This window comes from Podarcis raffonei, chromosome 6 (genome assembly GCF_027172205.1).
Source record: "Podarcis raffonei isolate rPodRaf1 chromosome 6, rPodRaf1.pri, whole genome shotgun sequence".
NCBI lineage: Eukaryota > Metazoa > Chordata > Lepidosauria > Squamata > Lacertidae > Podarcis > Podarcis raffonei.
In genome coordinates, this window is record NC_070607.1 from 24545931 (window position 1) to 24569128 (window position 23198).

General features: G+C 40.9%; 3 protein-coding genes across 4 annotated transcripts in view; 2 read left to right on the forward strand and 1 right to left on the reverse strand.

Annotated features, from left to right (window-relative positions):
• ABCD3 (ATP binding cassette subfamily D member 3) overlaps positions 1-3281 on the forward strand; it is a 44744-nt gene extending 41463 nt beyond the window's left edge. For both annotated transcript variants that reach the window (XM_053391686.1, XM_053391685.1), the window contains exon 23: positions 9-3281. In XM_053391686.1, coding sequence (XP_053247661.1) covers positions 9-86 — 78 coding nt within the window. In that variant the 3' untranslated portion in view covers positions 87-3281. The remainder of the gene's footprint in view (positions 1-8) is intronic.
• An 8414-nt stretch (positions 3282-11695) lies between these two features.
• F3 (coagulation factor III, tissue factor) lies at positions 11696-23197 on the reverse strand. Its single transcript, XM_053391692.1, has 6 exons — positions 22969-23197; positions 19454-19568; positions 17525-17712; positions 15215-15399; positions 13753-13912; positions 11696-12749 (listed from the first exon to the last, which is right to left on the reverse strand). The coding sequence occupies exons 1-6, from the start codon at positions 23045-23047 to the stop codon at positions 12604-12606; spliced, it is 873 nt and encodes a 290-aa protein (XP_053247667.1). The 5' UTR covers positions 23048-23197; the 3' UTR covers positions 11696-12603.
• Positions 22618-23198, forward strand: part of SLC44A3 (solute carrier family 44 member 3) — a 97139-nt gene continuing 96558 nt past the window's right edge. Inside the window, exon 1 of the mRNA XM_053391690.1 lies at positions 22618-22987. The gene's annotated coding sequence lies outside the window, so the exon portion shown is untranslated. The remainder of the gene's footprint in view (positions 22988-23198) is intronic.

Here is a 23198-nt window from a genome sequence, read left to right on the forward strand (position 1 = left end):
CTCCTCAGTTCTACCTTCACATGGATGGACGAGGAAACTATGAGTTCAAGAGGATTACTGAAGATACAATTGAATTTGGTTCTTAAAAACAACAATAATGCGTAAATCTACAACCTACTTCAGTGACTGAAAACAGCACGGGGCATAGAAAGGCACAAAGTACAATGTAATTTAACAGATGGCTCATTCTTTAAACCAATTACTAAGTGTAGGATAACAAAGTGTCCAAAACAAGCTGTCAAGGCATTTATTATAATGTAGGATATTACTAATTTGTGTATATGTTGGTTTAAATATTACTATGTACTAAGAATGTCCTTATTCTTGTGGTTTTTAAAACCTGCCTAAATTAAATTGGGCTTAAATCACTGTAACTTTGATTCATCCTGGGATGTAAACATTCTGAAGTCAACTAATTCGACTTCTGTTTGACCTTTGCTTCCTCTGGGGAAGAACCCTTATTAAAGTTAGGGTCGCTACCTCCTCTGATCCCAGTGCAAAGAGACGTGAATTTCTGTGTCATATCCGGATGCATCATTTCATTGTACTGAATATCATACCTTTTTTCAGGGCAGTACTAGCCTGTTCTATTGCATCATTACACAGGGCAGCAAGTTTTTCCTTTGGCCAAGGGTGGGTGAGGCTCTGCTTTGCAGGAACATTGGGAGAGAAGTGAACCTTGGACCCACATTTCTAACTGCTAAAGATCTGAGCTTATTCCAGTGAAGATCTCATTCTCAGTCTCTGTCCACAGCTTCCCACTGCTCTTTTGGTCCCAGTCTTCTATCCGGCTCAAAAAATAAAATCAAATTCTATTCTGTTGTTGCCTGTGCTTCATGCACTTCTGGGAAGGGAAGTGGGGGGAAATGAAGAGGAATGAGGAAGCTGGGAAAGTTGGAGAACAAAGAGAAATAAAAAGTTAAACATAGGAACTCACATTCTGTATTTCAAAACAGAGATCACTGATGTTCACATTTAGAAGTGGGTCTGATCCATTTGATAGCTTTGGGAAGCTGTGCACAGGTTCCTAATAAAACGCCAAGGGCACTTGCTCCATGAATTCAGATTTATTTTCTTTTACAGGGTGACATGCTTTTCTTTCTGGGGCGTGTGTGTATGTTCTGCATTCATTGCCTGAGACACAGCAGTTCAAAGCCTTTCAGAACTGTTTCCTGTGAGCATTTTTGCGTGTGTTTGCCTCTTAGGAATAACTTCCATGCCAACTACCTAATGCTTAATGTTACATGAGCAGTTCCCAAACTGATAATAAGCCAATCGCAAACTTATAGATGCTGGCAAGACCACATATATCTGAGGCTTTAAGGAGTATCAGTTTTCCAAGTGAAGCGATTATTGTTACTATATGATGTTATGGGATCATTCCTTAGAAGTGGCCCCGTATATGGGGCTGGGAAGACAGTGCCTAACTAGTCTGGCTGATCAATAATATGCCATTTAGCCCATAGGAATTTCTGAAAACCCATGGACACAGGTCTAGGTATGTGTCTTTGTTCATGTGATGTAACATAGAAATGCACTACATGAAGGCATGCACTACATATGCAAATAAATGTGATCGCTGTCTTTCTCCCCACCCCCTTTGCTGTAAAATCAACATATATTGTTAGTGACCACACATCAGTCTTGAATATCCCCCTTTCACAGTAAGATATCACCTGCCAAATTTTTGTTCTCCTCGTCCTGCTCCCAATACGGAGCTTGAGTCCACTGTTTATAAATGCCATTTTTCTTCATGTATTTTATATGTATAATCGGTGGAGAGCTACAGAAGGATCGAGCTTGGAAGCAGCTTAAAAACTGAACTGACTTTATCTGTCATCATTTCAACTTTTTTCTCCATACAGTCGTACCTTGGAAGTCGAATGGAATCTGTTCCGGAAGTCCTATCGACTTCCAAAATGTTCGGAAACCAAAGTGCAGCTTCTGATTGGCTGCAGGAAGCTCCTGCAGCCAATCAGAAGCCATGGAAGCCCCATCGGATGTTTGGTTTCCAAAAATAGTTTGCAAACTGGAACAGTCACTTCCGGGTTTGCGGCATTCAGGAGCCCAAACATTCAAGAACTAAGCTGTTTGAAAATCGAGGTACGACTGTATTTTGTATGGCAAGGAGTTGCCCTTCTGTACTCCCACTTTTGTTTGTTTGAACAACTTGGGCAGACTGCTTCTGATACTGGTTGTGATAGCCAACATGTGGTTACTGCAGGGTGATCATATTGCAAAGGCTGGTGTTAAACTGATTCCACAGATTGATCGTCTAGCCCAGCAGTTTCAGCTTAGTGGTGATCTGATTCAGAGGTACATATAATCTATGAGAATCAGGTAGCTCTGCTGCTAGTGAAACTTCCTTTTCCTAAATAACACCTGCCTTTCAAGTTGATATTATGTAGTGGCTGTTCTTGAGGGAGTGGTTTTCTTGAATGCATCTGTTTTTTAAAGAACTGCTATAATTTTTTTAGAATGGAAAATGCAGCTTTTTCAATATTTGTATTCTTTTTTCAGAGACATCTGCACTAAAATTGAGTAGTAGTAGATGAGGTTTTTTAAAGAATGTTGTATTTTTTTGTCACTAACTAGCAGAAAGTACCCATTATTTATAGAACATCTTTTGCAGATAGCCAAAAGGCGTTGCAGTTTGAGACTTAACACTGAGCACAACCGTTGTTTATCTGCTCTATTTGATAGACAAAATTAACTTCAGTAACCATTAACCAATAAAACTGATTCTTTGAATTAAACACCAGATACAAAGTCCAGGGGAACTCCGTATTCAGAAATGGTCTTGGCTTTTGCGACATCTCAAGTTGCAATATCCCTACTTTTATCAAGTCATCAAAAATAGTCTGACCTCATGAGATAGTAAGTATATGAATGCAAAATGAACCAGAGCAGTGCTCAAAGGAAGCAGTGTTTGAGATTATGCTTTTTAATTGAAGAATTTTTTTGAGATGTAGTGAGTAATCATTCAGAAACATGGTTCAGCTATGAATTTGTGCTATAGTCTTGTATGTTGATCGCTGCTTTTATGATTGCTTGAACTGGAATTGTTGGGGTGATGGGAAGGTCAGCACAAATGAAGCAGGTCCATGTCTTCATTCTGGTGGTATTTGGTACTCTGGTGATCATAGATGGCTCCCATTTTAATGGGACATAATTACTGTACTTTAATATATTGTAGCTTGTAAAGCCCTTTGAGAGGAAAGACACTAAATGTAAGATTTTTCTATATAAGTGCCTCTGGAATAATAAATCTGAGACAAAGATCCTTGGCTTTTTGAAAAAACTGGTCTCATTCTGAACATTTTTAAAGCTCATAGCAAGGCCAGCCAGCGGTGGCGCTCTTCAGATGTCACGGACTGCAACATTATTCCTTACCGTTGGCCATGCTGGCTGGGACTGTTGGGAGTTGTTCTCTACCCAAGCTTTACAGATAGGTGTCCCTATCCCAACAAATTTGGGGTCAGTAGCTCATATTTTAAGAGGCTGGTGCCTGGTACAATGACAAACAATCATACTTTTAAATCAAACTATTACTCATAAGTTTGAATTGCTACCATGTTACTATGGCAAGCATGTCTTCCATCTACCACAGAGTTAAAATCTCTCCCCCCGTGTGTGTGTGTGTGTGTGTGTGGAAAGAAAATTTATACATGAAAGGGGTGCTTGTGTATCTTATCTATACCCAATGAAGCCGTCAGGGTACTGAGAATCAGTGCTTTTTTTCTAGAAAAAACAGTGCAGGATCGCTGCCCTGTCCTTCCTGCTTCCGTGCACAAGCAGGAGGGACAGGGCAGCTTCGTGGACGGGCAGATCCAACCTGCAGAGAAGCTTATTCCTTGCGTGTCAGCTCTGCAAGCTGACCTGTGCCTTCTGCTTGCTTGCGCAAGCCGGAGAAACAGGGCAGCTTGGAGATCTAAGGCGGGGGGGGGGCTTCTTCCCTGAGCATGTCAGCTGTTAGCCCAGGAGGTGTTATTTTCAGAAGCCACAATGTATGTAAAAATTGAGCTTTGTAGCACACTCTCCCAGTCATGTCACCTCCGTTGGGCTTCAGCTGTTCAAAGATCCTCATAATACATTGGATGACATGGTAGTTTTCTCATCAAATGGGTTCCCCGTTCATTCAAAAGGGGCTTGTGCTGGGAAACATCCTAATGGATTTGTTGAAGTCAAGCGTAAATTTGGTAAAGCCGTGGTTGATCCTCAACATCTTGTGTAGGGATGCACTAGACTAGAGCAAATAAGTAATTAAACAAATCATTTTTATGTTTGTCTTTTCAGTTATAATTTCCTAGTTTTTCAGTTGATTTCAGTTTTCTGATGCTGGTAATTTAATGGAGGTAGGGTTGTCTGGGTGCCGTTGAAATGTCTGATCCAAGTATTCTGCTCCAAGGCATTGAATCTGCCAAATTTTAGACAGATTGGACAAAGAACCTCCATTTAATAGGTAATTTGTAGACATCCTATAATCTTCCATAGGATACCCAGCTGTAGTTCTGCTTGTAACTTGCATGTGCTACATCTCATTGGAACGAAATTATCACCTGATGAAGTTCAGATTTATATGCTTTATCTTCATATACTCCCCACCACACCCTAATTTGCCTAACTGCTGTCTAAACCAACTGGGTATTTCCAAATAATTTGAAAGGATGCCTTCAAATACTGGCGCTAAAGTGGGGGCTGGCTAAGTTTTCTAAAAACAAAGGGTTATACAAAAATGTTTGCTGCCTTTTGTCATCTCTGAGAGTTGTTGTTCCATCAAATGAAATGTGCAGCCATTTTACTGTACCAGTGATTAAGATGGTAGCTCCCATTTCACAAGTTGGCTCAAAGCCTAACCAGTTGGTTTGTAAAGTCGTGGTTTTTCAAGGACAAATTTGGTTTCTCCTGCTTTGAAGAGAGGTTGCAATGTTTAAGTGATTTGTGAGCAGCAGATTTTCAAAAATCTGATTAAGCATGATGACATTTCTTCATTGGTGTGAGCGAGAAAAAAGGGGAGAGATACCTCTTTTAAGATAAACCCTATTGGTGCTGGATGATGAAGAGTATTCTAGTAATGTTCTCCTTGCTACCTCATCAATTTGTAGGCCAGCTCTGTGGTGTTACAGGCTGCGCAAAAGTTTGGCCTGCTCTCCCAACTTGGTACTCTTTCCATCTCCAGCAGAGATTCTAACTTCCTTAGAGTACATTTTTTCAAATGGTCATTATAAGGATATACTAATTTCTTCCAAACCAACATACTCCTGTAAGCATTTTTTTAAAAGAATGCCACCAATGCATCAGACAATGGCCCAATTAGCTATGGTTGGCTTAGCAGCTAACTGAGCATGCAAGTCCTCGCAGTAAAAATTGCAACTGCTTTGCTGTTCACATGATCATCCTGCTACTGTGCTCTCTGGAGCCAAACCATGGTTTGGTTTAGCATTATGCACAAACCAGGGCTTGTGGCTTGTCTCACTCCTGATGAACAGTGAGCTGCAAGCCAGGAACAGACACTGGCAACAGCTTATGGTTTATTTGGAACAGGGCAAGCCAGGAACCTTGGTTCAGATGTAGCGCTAAGCCAAACCATAGCTTGCTTCCAAGTAGTGCAGCAGCAGGATATGGGGAGGGGGATGAGGAGCTGAGTGCTGTGATTTTTATAGTGAGTTATCCACACACCCAGTCTTTCTCACTTAACCATGGTTTGGCTTAGATATGGGCAGAACGACAGCTGTATCCCCACTCACCAGGACAGGGATGTGATGGGGTGAGGCAGCAGCCAGCATCATTGTTTCACAGGTGCTTGCCTGTCTCCAACTTGGACCTCTCCCATTGCCATCTCATCATGTCCTGTCCTGTTGCTGGACATGTGCTGTTGCTACTCTGCTTTCCACATGCACACACCACTGCTGAATATTAGGGTGGCTGGGGAAACCCAGCCAGATGGGCAGGTTATAAATAACATTATGATTATGATTGGTTCAGTTCAATCATACTTGCACAAAAGTACATCTCAGTAGTACTTTTTCAATTACAGTTGCTATTTTGATTTCCAAGAGCTAGTGATAAAATAGCCTGATATTTTAAAACACCCAAGGTGGAGTGTGCTTTGATGTGCTGTGGAGTCGTAGGCCAACGAGTTCTGTTTAAGAAATACCAGCGTCATGACACAATTATTTGCCTTTTCAACAAGGTTGCCTTGTTTAAAGCATTGACGGGAACCAGATACCTTGTTTATAAAGGGAATTTAATAAGGCTTTTCTCTCTCCAGATATCAGCTTCGGCATGCAAATGAAGGCAAGATTATCTTTGCTAATGACCACAGGAATGTTAATATACTCTTTGTTGTCTCCCGCCAAAGTTCATCCGGCTTGTAAAGTGAAGCCTACATTCCCAGAATCTAAATTCTAGAGAGGGGGCCAGGAAGGGAAAGGGGGCAATGCTTTGTATACTCAAACTTTACTGGAGCAAGGATTCAGGCACGCAATGGCTGCAGTCAAAGGATAATATGATTGCTGAACACACATCTAGCTACAGATAAAAGATAGCAAAGGGTAACTGCAGTGAGCACACACCATCCATCTTAACACTGGAGAATTCTGGATCTGGATCTGGATCTTGGTCTGACACAACTGCATACAAGACTTCCCACTCAGCAAATAATTTTTCCTGGAAGCAGCAGCAGAGATGGCACCTATACATCTATTCCACTTCTTGCAGCAAGGAGATGTTGCTTCGGATAATGCCATTTTGTTTCTTTGTTTGTTTGTTACCACGTGCATCTCACTCCCCCTTTAGAGCGTTCAGAATAGAATCCATGAGGCTCCCAAAGGGTTCCTGCCCAGTCACATAACACAACCACAGCAATCTGCCCATTGCTGGGAGAACGCCTGGTCTTAGAGCAACGGGTGGGCCTCAGCATGTTGCCATATTGGAATAGAAGCTGCTGAAACTCATGGCATCTTCTCCTTACCAACCCAGCTCTTGCTAGGTGTTGTGAGAAGCCAACTCCCATCCACCGTAGACAGCATGGACGATGGTGAGGAAGAGTATGAGCTATAGTCCCAACAGTATCCGAAGGACCAAATGTTTTTCAACTGATATATACCCATAATATGGCTACAGCTACACAGTCTTTGTAAAGTAGCTTGATGACTTTTTTTAAAGGGGGGACCACAAATATTAATGTTCAATGCTTCAACATGAGCAGTTACGGAAGGTCAATTGACTGTGTTGCCTTGCACCTAAGAAGACCTAGGGACAACCCCTGGTGAGGTCACAGGGCTGGTCTTGGAAATTTCCCCGTTCTGTGCTCCTCACCTCTCAGCCCTGGAGACAGCTTAATTGGGAGAGGGAGGGAACAGAAGAGTGTAGCCTCCCAATCCCTCAACTACTTCCCACCCCAAAAAGTGTCTTCTTAGTGGTGATGCCATGAGTAACTCTCATTGGAAAATCTGTTGAACATCCTCTGTTTTTAGATGGACTGAAATTTAGAAATCTTTCCTTTAATAATTGTGACCTATTCTGATGGCTGCAACAAGGTCCCAAGCTATATTTTCTGTCATCTTAGAGTTGGAATCTGCCCTTTAAAATGAGGTATAACATTCATCTGAGTACCGCAAATATAGAGAAAGTACTGAGGAAATAAAATGGGATCTAATATGCCTATAAAAGTCACAGTACAAAAAACAGGGTTGCTATACCTCCAGGGCTGACCTGAAGTCTCCAGTTTTGGCTGACCCCCTTCAGGTGGCAGGAAGAGGGCTTGAATCTCCAGGTAGGTGAGATTGCCTTTTTCATTTTATTAGGAAGACTATGTGTGCAGCTTGAGAGCTTCAACCTGGCAAAGAGTTGTATGCAAAGCCAATTCAAATGATGCAAGGGAACAGTTCAGTTGTACCAAGTCATGAGGGATCCGTGAAATTTGAATCCCCCCAACCAAATCAAAACTATTTGGTCTAATAGCATTTTTTGTACCATGCGCCTGCTGAACTGGTCATCACTTCAGCCTCAGGATTATGAGGTAGGTGAGAGATTTAAGCAACAGAAATGCAGTAGCTTGGTAATCTTGAAATGTTTGTGTGTGAGAGAGGTTTGTGCAACGCCATAAGCTCTTTGTCCTAAATGGTCACATGAGCCATGTTCCAACTTAAGCTCATAATCACGTTCTTTTCATTATATGCATTTTGGCAGCAGTCTGTCATCTACTGTGCTAGTGACACACTAATTAAACTCTGCTGCCCCTAAACAAGGTTTTAGATTTATATGCATGCCGGACTTCCGGGTTAGCGCCATCGGCGAATGGCGGATTCCCTCCGAGTTCTGGAGGGAATCGGCTCCGCAGGATTTGGGTCTTCCCGCTGCGGCGACGCGGGGACCATTAAAAATCACAGGTGGTGAAGCCTGTGAACCTGGTGACTCGGCGGGCACCATTTGTGCCCCCCCGACCTGCGAAGGAGCCTTTTTAAAGGCTTCGGAATGGGGGACGGGGTGAGCGGCGCGGTGCTGAGAGTCGACTGCTTCTCCTGCGGAGTGAAGCCGCATTGCCATGGCCGGAGAGCGCTGACTTCTTCTTGTGAGTAATTGGACTTTAAAGCAACAACCCGTGAGTAGTACGGAAATTGGATTTGCGAAGAAAAATTTTTTTTTGAATTAGGCACGATTGGGGAAGGCGCAAACAGGAAGTCCGTCTCCCCGTCTTGTAAATAATCTAAAGCAAGGACCTGCTAACTAAGGTCGAGAGAATCTTTTCTTTTTTATTGGGTAAAAGATATTAATTTCACGATTTGGCAGTATAAGAAATCTTACTGGAGGATAAGAGCTAATTTTGGGAGCTGAAGTGCCACCCCCCTGGACCCGGGAGTGATCCGCGAGAGAGCCTGTTGAAGAGGTATTGAAGAGTTTGACAGCTGTCAAATTAGCTGTCAAGACTGAAAAAGAGAACTTTGTTTCTGTTGTCTCTGCTGGTTATATTTGTTACAATTTGGTTATAATTTGTTGAAAACAAGGAAGAACTGATACAAACTAACTTGACTTTTGGATTTGAACTGGAAGGAATATTAAGTAACCAAAATCCCTCTAGAGGGGTTTTTGGGACATTACAAGAATGGCTGAAGGAGGGAAAATACAAGCTAAATTGGACAGAGTTTTTGTTCTTTTGGGAAAGTTACAAGGCCAAATTGATGTTTTGGCTACAAATGTTGCAACTCTGGATTTAACAGTAAATAAACTCATTGAATTTGATAAGGACTTAACTCAGGAAGTCCATGCAGCTGGACAAGAAGAGAAATTTCAGAGCTTTGAGAGTGTGGAGAAAGAGATATATGTTGTTCCTGAGGAAAAGGAAGGAGGAGCTGTAATGCTGCAGATGACAAAGGAGAGCCAGAGGCCTGACATGATGGCTACAAAGGAAAATAAGAACTGGATGTCGAAAATCTGGTTTGAATTGGAGATTGAAGAATGGAGAGATCTCCTTATGTGGAGATCTGAAGATCCAAGGATTACAAATCTGATTAAGGTGGAAGTTGGAGCTTTGGGGACATTTGGACTTGAAAGGAGTAAGAAACAAGATTCGGGCTCCACTTTTAAGTATGGAGGTCTGGCTGGAAGAAACATGGATCCCATTGGGCTAGAGCTTCTCCGAGATTTGGTGTTTAATATTAAGGACCATCAAAAAAACCAGCAGAGAGGAATTGAGAGAGAATTAAGAGCCTCGGACGTGAGATCTCCAGGCTGATAGTAGATTAAGACTGATGGACATTTGTTGGGGATTGAAACCGGGAAAGGGGGGGTGGAGTTTGGGAATCCAAAGGGTGCATAATTATAATCTGTTTTTGTTTTTATTCTGTTTTGTTATTTGTATGAAGATTGGGGAAGTCGTGGAAGGGAACTTGGGTCGACTTTAGAAAAAGGTTTTAAGAATGAGTATTGATGTATAAATATTGATGTTTATAAGGTAAAATTGGCTTTTTTAAAATGAACTAAATAGAAAAAGGTAAAAAATTAGGGATAAGAACTTGCTGGACTAACAATTTGAATTGGAATATAAGAAGGGGAGGTGTGGGGAAGTCAGGGAAATATGTTATAGAAAAATAAGGATTGTGAACTCTATGTGTTTTTAAACTTTTTTGTTTTTCCTTTTTGATTTTTTTTTAATGTATTAAAGTGGAAAATTTCAATAAATATCTTTTTAAAAAAAATAGATTTATATGAATGCCAACATGGCAGCAACAATTAGTTATTTAACACACCCAAGGAAATAGAAAGTTCAGCATTGCAAAACATAGGTATAAAATAGCTTATTTAGGGTGTTTTGTATCAACAGGTGCAAGGATATTCTTTTAATGCATTGCTTCCTCTACTTCATCTTCAGGCACGTAATGCTTTCCCACATCTCTGTAAACAGCCTTAAACTACTCCTGGTTTTGCAACTTAGGCCCATCTTGCACCCTGTGTTCCTTCTATAACTAGTGCAAAGCCTCAGTTGGTCTGATGTCCCATTCAGTCACTGGCACTATGGTAGCAAGAATCATAGCAGTGATTTGGCAACCCTGCAAAGAATTTGACTTTGTTCCTCAAGGCCATGGAGCACACACACTCAATGCCCAATATTTACAGCAGTGCTGTAAACCGCAATGGCCATTGGATTGTCCTGTTGGTGCCAGTATAGTTAGTAGAGAAGAACTACTGACTCCTATGGAGAAACCACTACTGATGCAGGGTGTAAGCAGGGAGCAAAGCTTGTGTCCATTTGTGTGGGGTGACTGCCAGGTTATTAGTGCAGCTGGAAAACCTGCTTTTAAAAAATCTGGGTAGGACTGGATGTGTCCCTTGTCAAGGAGAGATCTGCAGCTGGATGAACTTTGACTTTGGCCTGACTTTGTTTAAGGCAGCTTCCTTTGGCATTTTATTGTTGGTGCTCTATAAATTTTTATTGCAGGGTAGTTAAGGTTTGGGGAACTGTTCCTTTGGGTCAGATGTACTAGGCTTAAAAGGGGAGGGATTGTCAGTGGGAGGAACTGGGGAAGAGCTGTTCCACTTTGCACTCTCTTTTTTTTGCTCTAGAAATAATTTATAAATATACACATCTGTTTGCCTGTACATGATTTCTCCTGATCTCTGTTGTGTCCCCTGCTGCACCTCAGGTTGGTGCTGCTTCCGTGCCAAAAGCAGAGCTGGCTCATAGTGCAAGGATATAGAATCATAGAGCTGCAAAGGACCACAAGAGTCCTCTAGTTCAACCCTCTGCAATGCAGGAATCTCAACATGGGATTCCCCATCCAATTTGAAACCTTACTGGACCCTGCTTAGCTTTACAAATGTGCCAGCAGTTTTATTGTTGCACCACTAAAAAAGGGAGGATGTACCTAAAATCCATCTGTTAATCATATCACAGCCAAGTTTGTTATTCTGGTTCTGTTCTATTTTCTATTTTAATTATATGTGCTTTTATCCAATGCCAGTCCTACTCTTGGAAGTTAATGGACATGACTAACTTCAGTTCATTAATTTCAGCAGGTCTACGCAGAGTAGAAATAGACTTGTATACAACCCATGCATTTCCACAGAAAGCCTGCAAGTGGAGCCATTGTTGAGATTAAATGTAAAGTAATGAGTAGTTTATTGGAATGCCGCTAAGCCAAAATCATTTACCATCTGGCGATGAAAAACCCTCCCTCCATTCAAGAAACAAGAATTTTCCATTATTCCCATTTACTTTTATTTCTGTAAAAATTAGATATAATAAGTTAGTGCAATATATACAAAAATAAACACCCATTCATAAAAATCATAAATATAACATTGATTATACATAGCAACACAAAGAATCTCAAATTACATCAATCTTGTTTAGACATACACCACTTTAAATAGTTAATTTTATCTCTGTCCAGCAGTTAATAATCAGTATAAATTTAAAGTGCTAAATCCTGATACATAACAGGTATGATATCCTGTACGTATTCAGTTATTTCAAGGTGGATGCCGATAATGTTGGTCATCAACTTTGGGGAACTTCAAAGTCAGTTTCAGAACTTTCAAACTTTACAGCACGTACCTGGATCTGGAACATTCTAATGTTTTATATTGATTCACACCATAACGCATTATATAAAGTCTGGCAAGAGTGTAAAACCCTTTCCTTACACTTACAGCATCTTATAACCCGTACCAGCTAATGTACCCAGAACCACAGATCTAAATATACACCCAAAGTGCAAAAGAAACAGTAGTATTTTCACCATATCTGTCAGTTAACACATTTTAAAACAAGTTATCACAGTTGCTGCCGAATAAAACAGGTTTTTAAAATAGTGTTTTAACTATAAATGTTTCACAGAAACAACAAACGCCCCTTGATTGAAGGGTCTGTGGTCATTGCTTCCACAGGTAGGAGAATTTCTTATGGAGTTATAAAATCGTAGAATTGTAGAATTGGAAGGAACCACAAGGGTTATCTAGTCCAACCCCCTGCAATGCAGAAATCTTTTGCCCAACATGGGGCTTGAACCCACAATCCTGAGATTAAGAGTCTCATACTCTACTGACTGAGCTGTCGCCTTTGCAGCAATAAAGCCGATTTGTCTTTAGTGCTTCTCCCCCTTATGCATTTAGGGGCACGCTCTCTTTTTTTGTTGCTGCAGGCTTTGATCTTGTGCATTTATATGCAACCACGGATAAAATAATAATTAGAGCAATGATTCCAACCGCAACAGCTGCTATTATAAGAATTACTTCTAATTCAAGACCTGAAGAAGAAAAAAAGAAGACACAAAGTCAGTTCAAGGACATGCTTTCCACCCAACAGCTATTGGCTGTGTTTTCAGAATAGAACTAATCTGGATTCCAAACCTGAAATATGTTGAGCTGTTTCTCTTGAAGGCTAAAATCTTAGAGTCCTAAGCAGGGCATCACATTAGTTTAATTATATGTCTGTAACAATCATATATAAAGCAGGGCTGGTGTTTTAACATGGGATACACAATGTGGTCTGAACCCTTCTCTAACATAGCTCCCTATGTTTGTTGCTTAAACCGAGCAGCCCGCATCATTCTTGAGACGTCTAATTGGTCTGTAGTCCTCAAAAAAGCCCACATCCCTTTAATGTCGAATCAGTCCTTCTGCCAAGCATGATGTATTTTTTATGAAACCACTTCATACTTAAACAAACAAACAACATAGATTTGCTCCAATGCAGGACTCAAAAGTTGGTTAGAACCCGCCTACACGTTCAGAACAATGATGTGATACAGCCCTTCTAGGACTTCCAGGTCCTCCACATTTAAGGCTTCAACCATTGTACATTGACATGGCAGCCAAGTTTGACTGGGATATGCTTCCGATTAAAGCTTACAAAGAACTGTGCTACATAGTTAGCATATGTATGCCTTAGATGTTTTGCATTGGGAAATATATATGCCACAAAATTTCATACTGAGTGATAAAGTTCTCCTGCGATGGTGATACTTCTGGATATGAATTTGGCTCTTAGGGGGGAAAGTGGACAATCCTTGTGAAAGAAAGAAAGTGACCAGATGCAAACACAATTTTGGGAAAGGAAACTACTTCTATCTGCAGTGCCAACTTTGCAGCAGCAAGAAATTGGTAAAACAGTGAATGCACCTAGAGATCACTGGGCAACAGCTTTCACAGAAAGCAGTCTAAACTGAAATCCAGCAGCAAGGGCTTAAAGTAATTTGATAGGAATGATTTATATACCAAAGGCTAAGTTTGTGGTGTCATGATACATACCATCCAGCTCATCTCTTCTCACACCAGTACATTTTACACTGCTTTTTTGACTGCTACGGTCTGTTGAGCGTGATGGAACAGTAGCTTGAACATAGAAGCAGTAGTTCTTCTCTTTGTCGATACGGATTTCAAAGAGGTTGCTTTTTGTGTTTTCCTGTTTCTACAATCAGGAAAAAAAGTATTTGAAGATGTATTTGCAAGTAATTTAGCTCTTCACACTGAATACAGATTATGCAAGTCCAAAGTACATAGTAGGTTAAAGCCTCAAAGGAGAAAAGGTACTTTCATCTTAATAGTCATATCATTAAAATTTTTAAAAAGTGGTTGTAGGAAGAGGAAGTTAATAGTTGCATGCTGGTAGTGGTTGGTAACTGTTAGATTTTGTTGTACTGGGTTTGTTTAAACTGATTGTTTCATTGTAAATTGAACTGTATGTTTGACGTTCATAAAATTGTGCATTTGTTACTAATGAAGGTAGCCTTGGAAACACAATTTTCTTGAAAGTAGCTTTCGACATATTTCAAATACTTAAATATACTAGGTTAAGATAAAGGTAGATCTGTTTGTAAATGTATAACAAATTTAAGGAAGAGTATTAGCATCAGCCTCTACTTTTAAGTACCTGACCTTGACCTTTTTGCAATATGAAAAAGGTTAATACTTAATGCGGATTAAAATTTTAACATCGAAAACAAAAGAAGATAAATATATGTTAACTTTGGTCTCCTTTAACTTTTTATGCAAAGGCATAAACTTTATGGATTAAATAATAGAGTTTGCAGGGTTATACCATTCAAATACAATATCAGGGCATGATAAAATATGAAATAAGCTAAAAGCAGCCACTCTGCAAAAATAGCGTCCAAATAAAAACAGACCAATACTAATCTGAAAGTCTGTAAAGATAAGAAGGTATTTACTTAGGGCTAGAAAGGCTTAATAAGAAGCTAAAAAGATTCTTGCTGGCACCCATTTAGTCCTGCATTCTTTTCTAAGCTTATATCTATGAGAAACGCAAAAGCAGAACCTCTCCCCCACTTTGAGATTTCCAGCAACAGGCATTCAAAGGCATACTGCCTCCAACTGCAGAGGAAGAACATAGGCTTATCCTCCAGGAATTTATATGGTCATATTTTAAAGCCATCCAAGTCAAGGGTCATCACTAGCACTTGTGGGAGCAAATTCCACCAGAATAGGCACCAGGAAAACTTCTTTTGGGACAGCATTCCAAAAATTAGGGTGCTGCCGCTGAAAGCCCCTTTCTTCAATAGCACCACACTTCAGATGGCTGGGGGACCTGGAGAACAGCCTCCGACCAGAATATTAAAGTACTGAGCTCTTTTTAAGGCTATAGTTCATTACTTTTAAGTAGAAATTTAGTTTAGATTGCGAACTTGTCCTTTGTACTTATTATAAACATTAAGGAAATTAAAGACTTGGGAGATTGAAAACAGATGCTCACCTTTCCTGTACTTTGATCTTTCCAATAGTACAGTGTGTATTCTAGATCATCTTTGAATATGTCCCTAATACTTCGAAAGCTTCCATTTCCTTCAAATCTGTAAGGTGTTAGAGGATCTGCTATCTCTACTTTCAAAGTTTTCTCTTTTTGTTCAAAACTTTTGATTGTTGGCACGCCAATCTCAGCTAGAAGAGAAGTGGTTTTTGTACTGATTAAAAAATCAACTCCAAGCAGGGTTTTTTATTAATTTTTCTGTTTTACAATTTCAAATAAACATTATACAAACTTTAAAATATCCAGTGACTTCCCTTCTTCTCTTTCCATGGTTCATTTTGCATATTATACATCCCTGCATATTTTACTGTAACCATTCAAATCAATTTTCCACTTTTACATCCATCAAGGATTAGTTACTCTGTTGAATTTATTTTGATACTGCCAGCGTTTTCAGCTGTACACAGTTATTTTCCATATACTCAAAAAATGTTTTTCAATCTTCTTTAAACATGTGTTCTTCTTGCTCTCTTTTTATGTATGTTAGATCTGCAAGTTGTGCATATTCTGTCAACTTAAGTTGCCTATCCTCTTTAGTTACCTCGCTCACTTTCCATTTTGGGGCTAAGAAAACACGGGCCTCAATTGTTACATACATAAATAACCTTTTCTGGCACCTGGGAATTTCAGTCTGGGTTATCCCCAGCAGAAAGGACTTCCTAGCGTAAAGTTACCAGATGTCCCTGTTTCCCAGGAACAGTCCCCGGATTTACAAATCACTCCCCTGACAAAATCCATCTATTTAGTAGGAAGTTGAAAAGTGACCCCAGATTCATTGAAAAAAATCTGGTAACCTTATCCTAGCGGGTTTTATTACCAAAGATCCACAGTAAGCTTTCAGGACTGTGCTGTAAAGCTTTGCTGTGCTATATTCTGATGGCATAATTAAGGAGATGACTTAGGGGAGGCCTAAGCTCAACAACTCTGGCTTCCAAATAAAATCTCAACAACTTTCGCTTCATAAAAAAAGTTCAACAGCTCTGGTCAATCCAATGGGTAGATCACTGCCAGTTTTTTTAATAGTGGGAGTAGATCACACTCTTGGTAGTTGGACAGCCCTGACTTAGGACATCATAGAGAAGGGCATGGGGAAAACCTTTTTCAGCTTGAGGGCCACACTTTCTCATAGGCAGCCTTCCAGGGGCCACATGCCAGTGGAGCAGGCAGAGCAATTTAAACAGTATTCACTTTTCACAGGAGGCCACATTTCAGCTACACAAAAATAAAAGGTTTTTACATGTCCACCTCTCCCATTCAGGAAAGTGAGAAGCATGATCACAATTGAAGGACACATTTTCACCAGGCAAAACCACTTGGGGGTAAATAGCAGAGCTGGTGTGGGGCCTGGGAGAATCTGCAGTGAGGTCTAAAGGGTGACATTTGGTCGCAGGGCCTGAGGTTCCCCACTCCTGTCACAAAACTTGACCTGAAGACTGATTTGCTTGCCGTATAAGCACTTACAATGCGGTGCACCACAGTGTGTCATAAATCATGATGTTATTAGTAACAAGAGAAAGAGAGAAATGAAAGGCAACACTGTTTGGCGTCTTTTGTATGGGAGGGAGATCTTGGCTATGTCTCCTCGCTCCATGGGCCGAGCATGTTGGCTGGCATGCCTGTCTGCGTAAGAACTGATGTACATCAACAAGAATCCTATGGTACAAACTCTGCAAGCTATGGTACAAAACGCAGGACCAAAATGGTATCCCAGGTAGGATGGTCTAGTGAAAAAGCACACGTTATACAGCCACTTATATGAGTTACTATCTCAGCATTATTTAAACAATATGTGTGTGCTGTGAGGGCATTGCCAGTTTAATTGAAGCAGAGGAGGGGGAAGATGTTTAATCTTTCCCTCTGCTGCGCCATTTTTCCTACCAATAGTGCTACACACGGAGGAAAGAGGTACAGGGTTGTCCTCAGTTTCTCTCACCAGGGGGCAAGCAGCAGCCGCAGCAAAGGAAAAGGCAATTTTGACTGGGGGAATGGTGCAGAGGAAGCATTCTCACCATTGCTGCTCCCAGTCAAATTAGCCTTGCCTTCCTACAGCTACATTTAATGCATGGATTTCCTGCACAACTAATGTTTTGTTCCTTAACCGTGAATTTCAGGACTGCATAGCAGACAGATAGGATGCCTTCTCTATATAAACTTTCATACAGGTCTGGTGCACGGACAAGTATCTCAACACATTGTAAGAATCTTTATGCAGAGCCCCATGCTGTGAAAAAAGAAGAGCTATTTTTTTTTACTTACTTTGGGCATAAGGTATGAACTCTGAAGACACTTCATAAGGCGGGATATCAAAATCATCAGGGTCCCTGTTTGGCACTTCAGAATATATGCGAGCAACATAGACATCTTTTACATCCTTCAGCGCATTTGTAACGTCGCATTCGGTTGCTGAAGTGTGAATGCATATTTTCTTCCGAACTAATCGGTCCCTATAAAGATCAAGAGCATACTGCATTAGTTAATATTTCATAGAATGAAAGTATTTCACTATAATGAAGTTTGCCTGTTTTGTGTTTTGTAAACAGGCCCAATCAAATTAACAAAACCAGCTGTGAGCTTGTCTGTGTCTGTTAATATGCAATGAAGAGTATAATTTGGGATATAAAAGTTTCATGCCTGTGAATTAATAGGAAATAGCCACTTCCAATAACTTTACTTATAGGGCAACTTTGTTAATTAAAACACAGTAGGTAGCAGGAAAATGCATAGCTTTGATATCTTTGTTGATACTGGAACATAGGGAGCTGCCTTATACCAAGTCCGGCTAACAGTCCATCTAGCTCAGTATTTGTTGACAATGATGGGTAGCAGCTTTCCAGGGTGTCAGACAGGTGATATTCTCAGTTCTACCTGGAAATACCAGGATCTGACTTTCAAATGCAAACCGTGTACTCTCCACTGAGATATCATCCCTTCCTGAATTGTTAATCATTAACAACCTTAGTGCAATTCCTAGATATTACACTTAACTAAGTATGAAATTTAATATTAGCAATGACAGGTAGCTAACTACAAAGGTCTGAAGTAAGTGCAGCACAGTATTTATCAAAATTAGATCATTTCCCCCCAGAAATACCATGTTGATCATGAAACAGCTATTTTACATAAGGCACAATTCTGGGCTACCTTTTTTTTTATTTCAGTGGGGAATATACCAGTGTGTTAAGTGGCAATACCTGGCTAACTGCAGTAATATCAGAATGTACACCTCATCAATGCCCAAAGTTAGCAGAAAGCACCACCATACAGTCCTTGTCAGATACAAAGTACAATGTTATTTACATCAGTATTGTCTGACCAGTTCTCTTTGCTTAAAAACAAAACAAAAGCAGCACCCAAAGTAATCATTTTAAAACTTATTGATCTTCATCATCTCCCTTTGCTTAGCTGATCTAGTGGAGAAGAAAAACAGTGTCCCCCAAGGCACTTTGAAACTCATGCAGAGTCTAGAACAAGGTTGGGCAACCTGTGGCCTTCCAGGTGTTGTTTAACTTCAACTCCCCATCAGCCAGCATGGCCAATAGTCAGGGATGATGGCAACTGTAGTCCAGCAACATCTGGCAGGCCACAGGTTTCCCACTCCTGGTCTAATATTAGCAGTTGTACCCAGTTCTGCTGCTGGGATTCCATAGTTCAGTTACGTTAGAGCATGTACAACTTACTCGCAGCACAGTGCATATTACACTGATCAGCGATAGACTGGCACAAAGCTACTACAATTACCAAATGGTAGACTTTCCTCCTTGTGCAAGCACTCTTGTTAAAGCTAATCCCATGTAAACTGCTTTTTTTTTGCCTTGTAGGCAACAGAAGGATGTGGAGAGAAAAAGAAATTAACAGTCTACTTAGGAACAAATTCTACTTAATATGCAAACAGACTAATTAGGCCTCGTGGTAATCAGGAGAAGAGGGACACAATTCAAGCCTATGTAGCTGGATAAATTTTTTTAATGGGGGACTAGAAAGCTTTAGATCTCAAGTCTTCGTTCTCAAATCTGCATTCAACTGTGGCTTTGCTTTTGCTTTTGGGGGGGTGAAGGGTGGTAAGAGAATGCATTAAACTGCAGCCTCATGCAAAGTCAGTGAAACCAATTGTTCTTACTTTCAAATAACTACACTGAGACCAGACTAGATGTGTGGTAGCAATCTCCATGTTTATGTTCAACTTACCCATCTATTTCAACTGTATAAAAATAGTTGACTGGCTTGGGCTCCCATTGTAGTATTGTCTTAAAATTGATGGATGACCAGGTAATGTTGACTGCTTTCATTACTTCAGAGTTGCCTTTAAAAGTAGAAAAAGAACAAGGATTAGTCAGGCAATATATGGCTTACCCTATGGCCCACAGTTCTTTGTGTGCAACAAATGGCTAAGGGTTTAACTACAAAATGTATCAGTTTATCAGTTTCATGGCCACTCACAAAGCTTATAGATGGCCCCAAGAGTCCCAATCTCTCTCGCATGACTAGTTTCCAGGGTTGGACAGGAGTGGCTGTTAAGTCAGTCCAAATCTGCATGGTTGATATGCCCAAAATATCTAAGTATTGCCGTAGTCCTTTTGCTGGACGACAACTTCCACAGGGCAGTGTCCAATGCTTCCATACTGCTGGCACAAGAGATTTGTGCTGGCAGAAGAGAACCTCCCCTCCTCTCCAAGCCCCAACCCTGGCATCCCCTCAAAATCAGCTCTGGAGAAGATCTTGGAGAGCATGTGGGGGAAGAAGAGAAAAAGGATGTGCTGCTGTGCCAGAAGAACACATAGTCCCCCGCCATTAGCCATTCTAGCTGGGCTGATGGGAACTGGGAGCCAACACCAGGACGGCCACAGGTTTCTCATTTCTGACCTGACCTGAGATTTTGGCAGAGGAAAATGTGGACTCACACTCTCATTGTATTTATTCATGGAGAGTTAGTCTTATAAGTGGCTGGGTGTATGGAGCCTCCAGCTGTTGGGGAGAAACAATGGGAGAGGGGTATTGACTTCATGCCCTGCTTCATGTGAGCTTCTCTGTAGTATCGGATTGGCCACTATGGGGAACAGGATGGTAGTCTCAATGGATATGCAGAGAAGGTTCATTTACTTATGCTCCACTTCCAGTCAGATTTCTTTTCCTTTCAGGGACATTTATATGCTTCTCACAGCCTCAGCTTCACAACATTGTTTATTATTCTGGGAACAGTCTGTAATTTTCCTCAAGCTTTAAACCCATTCTAATGCTTGACAAAAATGTTTTATTAAGAGGGTTCCCAAGCTTCAGAAGCAATAATTTAGATTTTGGTCATTAAAAACTGGCAGATTACATTCAGCTATATGGGCCATCAATCTTTTTTTGTTATGCATGCTTCCATTCTTGTTGAAAAACAAATTGCAAGAAAAGTAATTCTACAAACTAAAACTATACATAAACTGAATTCTGTTTACAATGAGCATATAATCCTTAGTATATCCACTTAACAATAATTCTTTATAGATTAGATGTATCAATACCCAAATTAGAAAATTAAATAAAAACAAACATGTACACTATTCAGAAAATGAAGAGGAAGGTATTAGGAGGTAATGATCAAGTTTAAGTGTTTTGTACTGGGGGTTTTTAATGTCGTGAATTGCTATGTAATTAAGAACAAAAAAACTCAGGTTTAGAGAACTGGTAGGAATTGTATCCTAATACCCTTATTAGTTCCAGCTAAAGACGACAACACTGTGACCTAATTAGCTAGCTTTAGAAAGTGAGGCAAGACGGCACAGATATTTTGTCAATGAAATTGTTGCAACTAACAGTGCAAATTGTTTAAAATATTGATCTTGAATATTTATTTTAAGACTTACAATATTAAGATTTCACTAATCATTTCCAGACAAACCCATTATAACAAAAACAGCTCAAAATGTCCACTTCTGAGGCATCCAACAATCAGTTCGTAATTCCAGTCTGTGTCTGTGATGTATGATGTATACAATTAATAATTCCATGAAATTTCCAAAAATTCCACATTCCACTGTCTGAACAATACATTTATTTTATAGGACAGTACCCCAGTATATTCGCTCCCGTGATATCCACAAGAACCAAATTCACACATCACATAGAACTAGACAAATACAGTGCCATTAAGCCACAGAATCACCAAATGATTTCAGGTAGAAAATGGTCTTGTAGAAAAAAGTTGGGAAATGGGGTGGCGGAAGATGTCTAGCACAGGTGCTTATTGTGGGATCAGTGCTGCTAATGCATGCATATTTTATACATGACATTAGCATCAAAATGCTAGCCCTTATTCCCCACTCCAACTGGATTTACTTTTTCCACAAAATCCAATGAAATAAAAAACACCTGTTGCCAGCGACCCATTTACAATTTATGAATAATCTGTTTTAAGCCTCCATCGGAAATGCCTGAAAACCTGTGCCTCTTTGTTATTTTCCTTTTAAAGGTTCTACCAGGGAAGGTAGAACCTTTTAAAGGTTCTACCAGGGAAACATTAATACTGAAAGGCTTGCATATCTACAAATGTTGTCCTTGAGCATCATGAACATCACTCGTAATAACTTAAAGCGACTATATTTCGAAGTTACAGATAGGTAGCCGTGTTGGTCTGCCATAGTCAAAACAAAAAAATTTTTTCCCTTCCAGTAGCACCTTAAAGACCAACTAAGTTAGTTCTTGGTATGAGCTTTCGTGTGCATGCACGTATCTGAATCTGAAGTGTGTATCTGAAGAAGTGTGCATGCACACGAAAGCTCATACCAAGAACTAACTTAGTTGGTCTTTAAGGTGCTACTGGAAGGAAAAAAATTTTTTGTTTATATTTCGAAGCACAGCCAACACACTCCATACCTTTCACGCTATTTCATCCTCCCACTGTGGGAAGAGTAATCTTTTAGCCAAAACCTAAGCTTAGTACCCAGGTAGCTCCAGCTTGGGAGGCTACGACCCAAACCAATGGATTCAAGTTGCAAGAAAGGAGGTTTGAACTAAACACTAAGAACAACTTTTTGACAGTAAGAGCTGTTTGGCGGTGGAATGCACTCCCACAAGAACGGACTCTCCTTCCTTAGAGGTTTTTAAGCAAGAGATTGGACGGCCATCATGTCACTGATGCTTCGGTTGAAATTTGTGCACAGGGTCCATCTCCAAGGGGCTGAGGTCCCATCCACCCCTATAAAATATTAGAGGCCCCCCTCCAAGTTGATAAGCACTGCCATTCAAATAGGTGTATGTGTGCCCCATCATGTGATCGATTATGCGGGGCACAGCTTACCTGGGCCCCCAAATATTTTATTCAAGTTGGCACCCCTGGATTCCTCCATTGCATGGGGGGGTTCGACTAGATGACCCTGGCGGACCCTTCCAAAATATACGATCTGCATATAGGATTGTGGCTTCAGTCTGCCCAAACCAGAACAACAGAGCGCACCCCTTTAATGCACAACCCCCTCTGTCCGAGGTACTATAAACAAAGCGGGAAGAAGCTCGGCTGGAAAAACAGCGGAAAAAATTCTTCCACATGCATATGCGAGTCCATGCACGCAAAAATCCAGCGGCGTCCCGGCCGGCTCCCTCGGCGGCGCAAGACTGCGCGCCCGCGCAACCCGGTGAGGCGAAGCGTTCCAGAAAAAGGAGAGCGAGCGAGAGAGCAAGAGCCAGAAGGCTGCGACGGTCTCGCGCCTTCCTCGACTCACCTGAGCTGAGGCGCGCCAGGTAGAGCAGCGCGCAGAGGAGAAGCAGCAGCGCCCGGCTGCTATTGGCGGCGCCCGCCATCCCTTCGAACGTCCGGCGAGAGGGGGGGGGAATAAAAACAAAAACCGTTGGCGACCGAAACGCGCGTGGTGTCGGTGTCGCGCGCGAGCAAAACACAATCAGGCGCGGAAGCGAGTTTCTCCTCACTCTCTTATAGTGCCGGCCCCCCCTC